The sequence below is a fragment of the Camelina sativa genome, chromosome 11, assembly GCF_000633955.1.
Source record: "Camelina sativa cultivar DH55 chromosome 11, Cs, whole genome shotgun sequence".
Lineage (NCBI taxonomy): Eukaryota > Viridiplantae > Streptophyta > Magnoliopsida > Brassicales > Brassicaceae > Camelina > Camelina sativa.
Window position 1 is genome coordinate 14,958,900 of NC_025695.1, and position 13,503 is coordinate 14,972,402.

The 13,503-nt window shown below is 36.1% G+C and overlaps 1 protein-coding gene across 1 annotated transcript; it reads left to right on the plus strand.

The window, feature by feature from the left end:
• LOC104723413 (protein SUPPRESSOR OF npr1-1, CONSTITUTIVE 1-like) lies at window positions 259–5,605 on the plus strand. Its single transcript, XM_010441785.2, has 6 exons — window positions 259–862; window positions 2,448–3,537; window positions 3,667–3,975; window positions 4,105–4,454; window positions 4,571–5,032; window positions 5,128–5,605. Exons 1-6 carry the CDS (start codon window positions 294–296, stop codon window positions 5,267–5,269), a joined length of 2,922 nt encoding a protein of 973 aa, XP_010440087.1. The 5' UTR covers window positions 259–293; the 3' UTR covers window positions 5,270–5,605.

Sequence of the window (13,503 nt, forward strand, 5' to 3'; positions counted from 1 at the left end):
GTTTGAAGTTGAACTTTGAAGCTTTGATTAAAATAAAATAAAAATTCCACTCTCAGTCTCTCTCCTTTTCCTCCCGCTCTCGCTATGTGTAAACCATTCAAAGCCTAGACTTTCAGAGTCTTTCACGCGAGTCTTCAAAGTCAACCATTTGGATGTAACGAAAGAGAAAGAAAGAGTCTTCGAGGAAAGGAAGGCGAAGTTTCTCCTCTCTATCAGTGTTGTATTTATTATGGAAGTGCTTTAACCTGAGAATTTTCGTATCTTCTTTCTCATCCTCTTCTTCCTCTTCTTCCATGGCGTCTTCTTTTTTCAGATGGATATACAATGTTTTCGCGAGCTTCATCGGAGTAGTTTTCCGCAAATTGTTTTGTAGCCATGTTGTCAAAGACGATGAGATCGAAATAATTTCTTCCTCTAGCAGCCGCAGATACGATGTTTTTGCGAGCTTCCGTGGAGAAGAGGTCCGCAAATCGATCTTCAGCCATCTTCTCAAGGCACTCGACCGCAAATCAATCAATACGTTCAGAGACCACGGGATCGAGAGAAGCCTTCAAATAGCCCCTGAGCTTTTATCAACAATAAGAGAATCAAGAATCGCAATCGTCATCTTCTCTACGAATTATGCTTCTTCTACCTGGTGCTTAAATGAATTGGTGAAGATCCACGAGTGTTATAAGAAATTGGATCAAATGGTTATACCGGTTTTTTACGACGTTGAGCCTTCTCATGTTAGAAACCAGGCCGGAGAATTTGGTAAGGTCTTTAAAGAGACATGCAAAGGCAAAACAAAGGATCAGAAACAAAGGTGGAGGCAAGCTCTAGCAGATGTAGCAGATATGGCCGGAGAGGATCTTCAGAACTGGTAATTTGTTTCTCATTCCATATTGTTGTGTGTTAGACCATCTCCCATGTATTTCTCAAACTTTTTATTCTAAAAATGAATATTCCAAATAGATTATTTTTTAAATTTTAGTATTGAAACATTTTATTTATAAAAATTGCAAATTAATCCATTTACTTTAACTTTTACAAAATTTTCATAAAATTTTATAACTTAAAAGGTATTATTAATAATTTCAAAAATTATTCTATTTTGTTAAATCATTAAAAATATTTATTTTCTTTATTTTAATCATATTATAAGAAAAAATAAAAGTTTAGGGATTACTATGCAAATAAAAAAGTTTTAACTCTATTATAGAAGAAGAAATTGAGTTCCTCTATATATAAATGTATATGTATGTATGAAGAATATTTTCTTCTAAATTCGAATTTAGAGGCAAGTATAGAGTATAGACAATGTATTTTGGAGATGGAGGTGCCTTTAGTGTGTATATATATATATATATATATTTTTTTTTTTAATCTCTAAACTGGAGTTTCTTTGCATAGACTTCCGTTGTGAGCTTTTAGGGTGTGCTCGTTTTTTTTTTTTTTTTTTTTTTTTTTTTTTTTTTTTTTTTTTTTTTTTTTTTTTTTTTTTTTTTTTTTTTTTTTTTTTTTTTTTTNGAAATTCTCGCGGGAACCAACGCCTCCCCTCTTTTCTCTCTCCCTTCCCGTAATAAATATACAGACAAATTACATGCCTACAAATATACTCTCTTGTACAATACATACATTATACATTATGTATATAAAGACTAAAAAATACATCTAACTTATATATATCTCGGATTTTCTATATCCAAATTAGATTTGAAATACAAAGAAAAACAAACATTTCTAGTGCATTAAACCCACACCCACTAGATAAAAATGTAAGAATTTGAGGGAAGAAAATAATCTATAACAGCATTTTATTCAACTATAACCCAATGCAACGTTTATTTTTCTCCTACCGGCTTGACATAAATTAAATCACATGCAATAGAAAACATATAACAAAACAATTATATAGAAAGAGAATGTAACGTCCATATTTTAGAAGAAAGATTAGTTGGTTTTCAAGAAACTTTTTTTTAAAAAACGCAGCTTAAATATTCACTTGTCACATAAATTATGGCCTTATGGGATAAAATCCGATACCATGTGTATGTAGTTAAGAATGTTTTCAGTATCATCATACTCAAAATAATATTAAGAAAAAAGAGTCAAAAGGACCAGAAAAAAAGAGAGAGAGAGAGAGAGAGAGAGAGAGGTGTTGGGGGAAATGTCAGACGGTGGCGAAAGAAGTGACGTGTCAAAGGGATTTGGTCAATAAAAACACGAAATTTACTGTCACAGAGTACCACCACCACCACCACCACCTCCTCTTGGGGACCTTCTCTTCTTATCAACGACGATTCCTCCTCCTTCCTTCCTTCCCCCACCAATCCGTTTTGTCATTTATTGAGACCTCTTTCACAGTCCTGTCACTGTATCCCTTTCTTCCTTTTTTTTTTTTTTTTTTTTTTTTTTTTGCAAAGGGTGTGCTCGTTAATGACACAATTTACTATTGTTATTATTAGGCCTGATGAAGCAGCCATGATTGAAAAAATCGCCTTCGATGTCTTGAATAAACTTGTTAGTACTCCAACGGATGATTTTGGCAGCTTCGTGGGGATCAGAGCTCATTTAGAGGCAGTGAATTCAATGTTGTGCTTGGAATCTGAGGATGCTAGAATGGTCGGGGTTTTAGGAACTTCAGGGATTGGTAAGAATACCATTGCAAGAGCTCTTTTCAGTCAGCACTCTAGCAAATACCACTATCGCGCTTTCATAACTTTTAAGAGAACCATCCCAGATGACTATGGCATGAAGTTGTATTGGGAAAAGAAGTTTCTGTCAAAAATTCTTGGTCAAGAGGACTTACAGATATACCATTTAGGAACGGTGGAGCGAAGGTTAAAGCACAAGAAAGTTTTTATCGTTCTTGATGATGTTGATGATCTGGAGCTACTAAAAACATTGGTAGGACAAACTGGATGGTTTGGATCCGGGAGCAGGATTATTGTGATCACTCAAGATAGGCAACTCCTCAAGGCTCATAAGATTGATCTTATATATAAAGTGGAGTTCCCATCTACAGACCTTGCTCTTAAGATGTTATGCCGATCTGCTTTTGAGCAAGACTCCCCACCCCGTGATTTTATGGAAGTCACAGTTAAAGTGGCCGAGCTTGCAGGTAATCTTCCTTTGGGTTTGAGTATCTTGGGTTCGTCTTTAAGAGGAAGGGAAAAAAAAGAGTGGATGGAGATGCTGCCTGAGCTACAAAATGGTTTGGACGAAAAAATTGAGAAGATATTAAGAGGCAGCTACGATAGGTTAGATAAAAAATGCCAAGAGTTATTTATTTACATCGCATTTGCATGCTTATTCAATGGTGCACAAGTCAGTTACATCAAAGACTTGCTTGAAGATAGGCTTAGCGTTAGGCTTACAATGTTGGCTGATAAGTCCTTCATTCGCATCACATCACCATATGAAACTATAGAAATGCACAATTTGCTACAGAAGTTGGGCAGAAAAATTGTTCACGCAGAGTCCATTGATAATCCTGGAAAACGTCGATTTCTAGTGGATGCTGAGGATATTGTCGATGTATTTACCCATAATACTGTAAGTTATTTGCGTATTTGCATAATGTGGTGTGACTTTTATACTAGTAATTGATTTGTCTTTTGGTCATTGATCAACTTTTACGATTGTTTCCACTTCCACATGCTTATTAATAGTTTTATTTTTCAGGGCACGGAAACTCTGGTAGGAATATATTTCAACACATCAGATATCAATGAGCCACTTTTCATATATGAAAAGTCGTTCGAAGGCATGCGTAATCTCCAGTTTCTAATAGTTTGCGATTATGGCTGGGGACGAAAAAATGAAGCCAGATTGTATCTACCAGAGGGACTCGTTTATTTGCCCCGTAAACTCAGATTGCTATTCTGGAATAATTGTCCACTTAAGTGTTTTCCATCTAATTTTAAGGCCGAGTTTCTCGTTGAACTCGCAATGGAGGATAGTAAGCTGGAGAAGCTGTGGGAAGGAACTCTGGTACAAATTCCAAATTTTATTTCAAAGTTTTAAATGGTGTTTTGCTTAGTTCTCGATATTGGAACAAAACTGTGTTAATGTTTTCATACTTTTTTGTTAGAAAGCCCTAATGAATATGTATGTTTTCAGGCACTTGGAAGCCTCAAGAAGATAAATATGCGTAATTCCAGATATTTGAAAGAAATCCCAGATCTTTCTAATGCCAGAAACCTGGAGAAATTATATCTTTTTGGATGCAAATCTTTGTTGACACTTCATTCCTCGATTCAGTATGTCACTAAATTGAGGAGGTTAAATATGGGGGAATGCACAAAGCTAGAGAATGTTCCAACTCATGTCAACTTGGAATCCTTAAAGTCTCTGGAGTACCTCAATCTCAGAGGATGCTTCCGGTTGAGAAATTTCCCTCAGATTTCATTGTACAATTCAACCGGTTTCTTTTGGTCGGAATTAATATCAACCATCAGTTATCTTGAGCAGTAAGTCTTCTGAGGAAAAGGAACGTTAAGTTTCTCCTCTCTCTTTATGTATTTACTAGTTTATTTCAGTGTGCTTCCTCTTGAGAATTTTCATCACTTCTCTCTACCGTTTCCAGGGCGTCTTCTTCTTCTCCCAGTCGGAGATACAATGTTTTCACGAGCTTCCATGGACCAGATGTACGCAGAGAACTCCTCGGCCATCTTTTGAAGGAGTTCAATCGCAAATCTATCACTTCATTCAAGGATCAAGAAATCGTGAGCAGCCATACAATCAGCGCTTCGCTTTCATCGGCGTTTAGAGAATCGAGAATCTCAATTGTCATCTTCTCTGATAACTACGCTTCTTCCTCATGGTGTTTGGATGAATTGGTGGCCATCCATGAGTCTTATAAGACACTGGATCTAATGGTGATTCCGATTTTCTACAATGTTGATCCTTCGGAAGTTCGAAAACAGACCCGAGGATTTGGAAAGGTTTTTGAAAAGACATGCGAGGGCAGACCAGAGGATCAGAAACAAAGGTGGATGCAAGCTCTCACAGATATAGCAAATGTGACCGGAGAGAATTCTCAAAACTGGTACACTGTTTTCTCTGTTCCATTATATCTTTGCATAAACTTCCGTTGTGCTTTTAGGGTGCCTCTTTAATGGCGCGTTCAACTATTGTTATTAGGTGTGACGAAGCAACCATGGTTAGAGAGATAGCAGACGATGTTTCAAATAAAATTCTCACACCATCAAATTGTTTTGACAAATTGATCGGACTTGAAGCTCATAAAGGCAACGAATTCAATATCAGGAAGGGAAGATGGTAGGAATTGCTGGACCTTCAGGGAAATTCGAGATGAGGCATGAAGTTGTTGCGATTCTTGGTCAAAATGGACATAAAGATAGAGCAATTAGGTTCTTATCGTTCTGGATGGTGTTGATGATCTAGGTCTGTTAAAGACCTTGGTAGGAGAAACTGTTTGTGCTAGGAAGCAAAACTATCGTGTGATTGATTTCTCATCTGAAATATTTGGCTCTGGCATATATTTGTAGATATTTAATTATAGAAAATGTTAATTTTTTTAAATTTTGTAAATTTTATCTTTAATTTAGTCGATATCAATATTTTCAGAAAAAGTAAATATGATTTAAATTTCTATTTATTTTGGTCACAGTTAGTTTTGAACTTTTAATTCCATTCTTTGGCACCATTTGTTTTGTTTATTTTTTTCCGTCTATCAGCCTTTGTCAATGCCATTGATGTTTTTGTTTCTCATAGTGGGACGAAAGATTTTGGTGATAATTTTCTACCAAAGAAGGAGATGTTTTGTTCGAGCATTCCATGTGGGACTTGCAAATATGTTACGTTGTTAAACATATTTATCTCATCAGTCCACAAAAAGAAAAGATAAAAAAGGCAAAGCACAGTCATTTTAGGACGAATTTGCCTGCTAGCCAAAATGGCAAAAATAACGAAGAATATAGCCAACTAACTCGTGAAATTAAGTGAGTAGTCAAAAGCCATTGTGAGATTATCATAATACACCATGTGTCTTGCACGCGTGTTGTGGTGGTAAAATGTGATTTGTATGTTATATTCAGAAATAACAGGAAGACAGGGGCTAGACGCATGTCTAGACGAAAGTAGTGGTGGTAACAGTGGTAGTCGATGACTGCCGAGATATTTTTTGCTAAGTGATGGCTGCCGAGTTATATTCACAAAATATATATCAAATAAATTATGGGTCTGAATGGTAACTGCGGTTGGGGCGGACAAATCCATCTGCAGACCAGACCGTCCTATTTTAAGTGTGGACAACAAACCGCAGCGGTCCAACTCTATTTGTAAGGAAAAGCGGTCCACAGTTGGTCCGCTGCGGTTTTGTTTCTGTTTTCTGTAGACCGCACCACTGTGGACTACACATGATGAATGGTAAATAAAAAGTGGTTTGATCTGCAGATAAATTTGTCCGTCCTAACCGCTGTAACCATTCACACCCTATATCTTAAAAGATATAACATATAGAATTCAAACTTTCAAGTTAAATGTACATCAAATAAAAAATAGTATAATTAAATAAAATAATATAAAATAATGCATGGTGGTTGTGGTTGTAGCAGCGATGATTAAATGGTAGTGGGGGGTTGTGGCAATGGTAACAATGGTGACCAATGACTACCGAGTTAAACGCATTCAAAAAAGATATATACTTTAAAGGATACAACATCTGAAACTTAAACTATCAAGTTTAACCCAATTTTTTTTTTAAAAAAAAATCTATACTCCAAAAAAATTAATATGTAAAACGGACATAAATTATTGATAAGAGAATTATTTAAATAATACTTTATATTATATACAAAATAAAATATTTTCTTTAATGTATTTTTATTTATATTATGTTTTTCCATAAAAATAAACCAAATGTGACCAAAGCAATAAAATTCTGATAAACTTTATACTTTTTAGTTAAAAAAGAATTAATCTATATATAATAGCAATCTGAATAAATGCCACCAAATGTTGTGTTTTTTTCAATTGTACCTTTTTGATATTTTTTCAAAAAAATCTGTAAAAAATTTAAATTATGTGTTTTACAAAAAGTTGCGATTGTTCATTGTAATAGTTTTTTTGTAAAGTTGCAACTGTTCATTGTAGAGTTGTGTTTATTCGAATATTGGTATCTTTTGAAATCTATTTTTATTTGTCTGTTTGAACTGTTTTCATTTTTTGCCATGATACAAAATAATATAATTTCAATCTCAATGGTTTTTACAGCTTTTTAAATTGATCTCTAGCATTTATTCTTCTAAAAATAAAGAAATTCCTCCAATTCTTGATTTAACAAAATATTTTTGGAATGATGAATCTAATTTACAACTTTAATATCAATCTGAATAAATACCACCAAAGGTTGTGTTTTTTCAATTGTACCTTTTGGATAATTTTCCAAAAAAAATCTATAAAAGAAATTAATTGTGTGTTTTACAAAAAGTTGCGATTGTTCATTGTAATGGTTTTTTTGTAAAGTTGCAACTGTTCAGTGTAGAGTTGTGTTTATTCGAATATTCGTATCTTTTGAAATCTATATATATTTGTATGTTTGAAATGTTTTCATTTTTTTACCATCACACAAAATAATATAATTTCAATCTCAGCGGTTTTTACAGCTTTTTAAATTATTCTCTAGCATTCATTTTTCGAAAAATAAAGAAATTCCTCCAATTCTTGATTTAACAAAATATTTTTGGAATGATGAATATAATTTACAACTTTTAGTTAATTTTAAATATAAAAATTTAATGAAAATACCTTAGAGTTTTTTTCCAACAATTAGATGAATTATATAGTGAGTTTTTGAATTTGACTTTTCAATATGGTAATAAATATGCATTCTATTTAAAAGCAGTTTATATAGGTTATTAGGTTTAATCAAGTGCAAATAGTTGCTATTTTTCGTAGTATCTTTTCGTAATTTTTTTTTAAAATTTAAACGGTTGTATTTGTTCATTGTAGAGTTGTGTCTTTTAACTATATATTATTTATATTTTTTCATCACAACTTTTTGTTCTAATAGGTGAGTGACGTCACTAATGTGTGTCGATTTAAATAGTTATTTCTTTTGAACTTTCTATATATTTGTCTCTTCATCAGTAACCAATAAGTTCATTAAAAACAATGGCGTCCTTTCGCTCTGATGGCGATTTCCTGGGCGATTCTCTTCTTCGAATTCGCCCTCCTCCTTCTCCGACTTGGAGTCTCTTTCCGACAAACAAATCTTTTAATTGGAATTGTTTTGGCGGTTTTAATCTGTTACAGTTAACTGTTAACAGTTTTTTTCCAGTTTTTCTCGTTCGATAACTGTTTCGGAAAACCGCCATGGCAACGACCTTATAAATATCGACTACAAATGAAGAGATTGCCACAACCAAATCTCCTCTCACCCATCCCTTTCTTCTACCGCCAAAGAATCATGAGTGATTACATCCGTAAAAATTTGCAAAATCTCGATTTGGGTATCAATGATACACCAATCCCCCTTCCACCAGAACTGTGTGGTAACGCAGTTAATGCGAATCGTTTCTCCTTGATTGTCACGATTCTCAATCCAAAGAAGCAGAATCTTCGTGCTATCACAAGTCAAATGCCCAAAATCTGGGGTTTCTCGGACTCTTGCCATGGTCGTATCCTGGGAAATGGGAAAGTTCTTTTCATCTTCAAAACAGAGGAAACTTTGAACCTAGTGCTTCGTCGCGGTCCATGGGCATTCAATGACTGGATGATAACCGCTCACCATTGGTACCCCAACATTTCAGACGAAGAACTGGAGTTCATCCCTTTCTGGATTCAGGTGCGTGACATACCGGTACAGTATCTCACATCAGCTATGGTTAATTACATTGGAATGAGAATAGGCCCTATAGTGGATGTTGATTTCGATGAGAATGGAAATTTGGTTGAGTTTGCTAGGATTTGTGTTAATTGGAATGTAGACTTGCCCTTAAGATTCCAGAGGAACTTTCAGCTCGCTGGAGGAGAAAACACAGTTCTAAAGTTTTGTTATGAGCGTCTGAAGAATTTCTGTTCAAAATGTGGTATGCTCAACCATGATGCTAAGGATTGTCCTCTGAACCATGATGATTTCCCTAATGATGATCCACCAAATGATGATCCGGCACATGAGGATGGACCAAGTGACAATGATCTTGATGACCAAGATCACCATCACCATTACACTGCTAACATGTTCGAATCTCCATCAAACACTCTCCAGACAATCGCCCCAAACGGTTACATTCCTGGACTCCAAAAAATGTGTTAGTCTAAGGAGTTCTTGATCTCAGAATCGGATGGATCCTCTTCTCCAAGTGTCTTTGAAGATACTGACTTAACTGCAGAGAGACTTTGATACCTACTAATGAAGTTTAATAAGGGTAAGAGCATTGCATCAAATGGTGAAGCTTCAGACATAATGGCTTGCGAGATAGCGAATGGCAATGCAACTAAGAGGAAGAAGTCGGACATGGAACTCTATTATCAGCAATGTGAAGCACAAGAAGATTTGGCGGTCCTGTGTCATATCAAGAAACGAGGAAGGTTGGAATCTGAGGGATCCTGCAGCGGTCTGATGACAAACGGAGCCGCGGGGGGGCCGGTTCCCCCAATGCCTCCATGAGAGTCGTCTCCTGGAACTGTCAGGGCATCTGTTTGCCGCTGACTCAATGTAGATTAAAACGTTTATGTCGTATTTTAAAACCCCATGTTCTTTTCTTGTGTGAAACTCTGAATGCTTGTTCTATTGTCTATGAACTTGCTTATGTATTAGGATTTAATAATGTTGTAACTCAACCCCCCGTGGTCGAAGTGGTGGTTTAGCTCTGATGTGGGCAGATAATGTTGCTTTATCTACTTTGTACCAAGATGATCGTATCCTTGATACGCACATCAAACATAATAATAACGATTTCTATTTTTCTGGTGTCTATGGTCACCGAGTTCCAAGTCAGAGACATCATTTATGGAGCCTTCTAGAATCTATAGGCACAACTAGAGATGGCCCATGGTTATTGTCTGGTGATTTCAATGAAATAACTAACAACAGAGAGAAGATCGGAGGTCCTCCTCGAGAAGACTGGACTTTTAGGAGATTCAATCACATGTTATCAGTTTGTGACTTAACTGATTGAAAGCATAAAGGTGATAGGTTCTCATGGGTAGGAGAGAGACATCAGTACACGGTTAAATGCTGTTTAGATAGAGCTATGGTGAACTCTGAGTGGACCTCACTATATCCCAATGCAGAGGCTGAATTCTTAGAATTTAATGGTTCAGACCATAAACCAATACTTACAACAATCAGGCCACTTCACCGAATGCCAACCAAACCCTTCCGCTTTGATAAACGACTAACAGAGGTTAAAGATTTTGCTAATATAGTGGAAAGAGGTTGGAACTCATGTAAAACAAATAATCATTATACAATCTGTGACCAAATAACAAGCTGTCGTCGCTCAATGTCAAAAGGGAAACATATAGCAAACATAAATTCAGCAAAAAGGATTGAAACTCTGCAAAAAGAGCTAAATTTAGCCATGGAGAGTACAAACAGAGGTCACAGACGCCACATACCACGATTTCAAGAAGCCTTAACCAAAGCTTACCAAGATGAAGAACTCTATTGGCATACGAAAAGCAGGAACCGTTGGTTACACTGTGGTGATCGCAATACAAATTATTTTCATGCCAGCACAAAAAATAGGAACGCCAAAAACTATATTTCCCGACTAGAAGATTTGCAAAAAATGTTTATGAAGGGGATAAAGAAATCAGAGATCATGCACAGAAATATTTTTCTGAGGTCTACACCTCAAGTCGAATCCCGGTTTCACCTGTTGATTTTGGTGACTTCCCTTCAACTGTCACACAAGAGATAAATGATGATCTAACACGAGATTTCACAAATGTAGAAATATATGATGCAGTCTCATATATTGGTGATGACCGAGCTCCTGGACCAGATGGACAAACAGCCAGATTCTATAAACATTATTGGAACATCATTGGTCCGGACGTCTGTGCAGAGGTTAAAGACTTCTTCGAAACTTCTTACATGAAAACAGGAATAAACCATACCAATATATGCTTAATCCCCAAGATTACTGAACCCACAACTCTTTCGGAGTACAGGCCTATTGCTCTATGCAATGTTCTTTACAAAATCATCTCCAAGTGTCTAGTAAACAGACTCAAAAAACATCTAGACACCATAGTCTCTGATACACAAGCAGCTTTCATTCCTGGGAGATTAGTAACAGATAATATCATGATCTCCCATGAGGTGATGCATTCTCTAAAAACTCGGAAGCGGGTATCACAAAATTACATGGCATGGCAATCAAGACTGATGTCACTAAAGCTTATGACAGGGTTGAGTGAAATTTCTTAGAAGTAACAATGTACTTATTTTGGCTTCTCAACCAAATGGATTGACTGGATAATGGCTTCCGTACGATCAGTTAGTTATTCTGTTCTTGTTAATGGAACTCCATGTGGCATAATTGTTCCAGAGAGAGGCATACGACAGGGAGACCGCCTATCACCATATTTATTCATTCTTTGTGCTGATATTATGAGTCATCTAATCAAAACAAGAGTAGCGAATGGAGATATCAGAGGTATACGTATAGGAAATGGAGTACCACCAATCACACACTTACAATTTGCGGATGACTCACTTTATTTTTGCCAAGCAAATGCACGGAATTGCAGAGCAATCAAGGAGGCCTTTGAAGTCTATGAATACTATTCTGGCCAAAAAATAAACACCAGTAAATCGTTAATCACGTTCGGATCCCGAGTTCCAGGACAACTTCAAAATAGATTGAAATCTATTCTTCAAATACCAAACCATGGTGGTGGAGGTAAGTATTTAGGATTACCGGAACAATTTGACAAAAGAAAGAATGAGATGTTCCAATATATTATTGACAAAGTACAAGAACAAACATCCTCTTGGCGCGGTCGTTATTTCTCACAAGCTGGAAAGGAGATTTTGATTAAATCTGTTGCCTTAGCTTTACCTGTTTTTTCTATGTCCTGTTTCAAACTACATATGGGAATTATTAGTGAAATTGAATCAATATTACAAAAATTCTGGTGGGAGAAAGGGAATCAAGATAGAGGCATCTCATGGATAGCATGGAAGCGTCTGCAACACACTAAAACAGAAGGTGGTTTAGGCTTTAAAGACTTGGCAAAATTCAATGATGCCTTAATTGCAAAACAAGCATGGCGATTAATACAACATCCCAATTCCTTGTTTTCTCGCATTTTTAAGGCAAGATATTACAAAGATGATTGTATCCTTGATGCTAAACAGAGAGCTAACCAATCTTACGGCTGGGCCTCAATTTTAGAGGGACTCAAAATCATAAAAACTGGTTACAGATATCAGGTAGGGAATGGTGCATCTGCCCGCATTAATCTAGACAATGTCACTATCACGGATCCACCAATGCCATTTTATAGTGCATCTATTGACAGTAATGCCTGCGTAAGGGACATAATGATATCAGGTGGAACATACAATTGTTGGGACACAGAAAAAATAAGTGTTCACTTTACAGAGGAAGATCAGGAACACATCAATAAAATCTATCTACCCCGTAATGACCCTCCAGATAAAATTGTTTGGCATTATACAAAGACAGGTAAGTATACAGTGCGATCGGGTTACTGGCTAGCAATGCACAATCTAACCGAACCAAACTATCTGCCTCCAAGACCGCATGGATCAATTTCATTGAAACAAAAGATATGGCGTCTTAATATTATGCCTAAACTGAAACACTTTCTTTGGAGGGCCATATCGAAAGCTTTACCATCATTGACAAGGTTAACAACCAGAGGAATGAATTTAAATCCAATATGTCCAAGGTGCTTCCAAAGTGATGAAACGATAGAACACATCTTGGTTATGTGCCCCTATGCTGCTTCTATTTGGCAACAAGCCAATATCCAGGCTGATTTTTTATACTACTCTAACTTAGACACTGACACTCTATTGGAATCTATTTTTGATTTTCATGAGAACAGAAATACGCCATCTAACCTCAAGTTCCTTCCATTTTGGATATTATGGCATCTTTGGAAATCTCGAAATAAGTTTATTTTCGAAGGTTCACAGGAAAATCCAAATACGGTTGTCATACGAGCAAGATCGGATATGCGTGAATGGTATCAGCAAGTACATCAATTTTCTGACAAACAAGTACAAAATGGAACACAGAGAAGAAGGAAAACATGGACAAGACCACCCTCTGGCCTTATAAAATGTAATTATGATGCAGCTTTTGATCCTATTACACATCAAACAAATTGTGGATGGATTTTACAAGATCATCATGTAAGTACTCATGGATGGGGAGCTACCATTATTGGATTCACTATGTCTCCCTTAGAAGCGGAAGCAAAAGCCCTATTAGTTGCACTCCAACAAACATGAATTCGGGGTTTCAACTCAATGATATTTGAAGGGGACAATGATACGCTTACAAAAAT

Coding starts and splice junctions, on each gene's coding strand:
- LOC104723413 (XM_010441785.2), top strand. CDS start 294: ATGGCGTCTTCTTTTTTCAGATGGATATACAATGTTTTCGCGAGCTTC. Junction 3,976..4,104: donor AGCTGTGGGAAGGAACTCTG/GTACAAATTCCA, acceptor GTATGTTTTCAG/GCACTTGGAAGCCTCAAGAA. Junction 4,455..4,570: donor ACCATCAGTTATCTTGAGCA/GTAAGTCTTCTG, acceptor TACCGTTTCCAG/GGCGTCTTCTTCTTCTCCCA.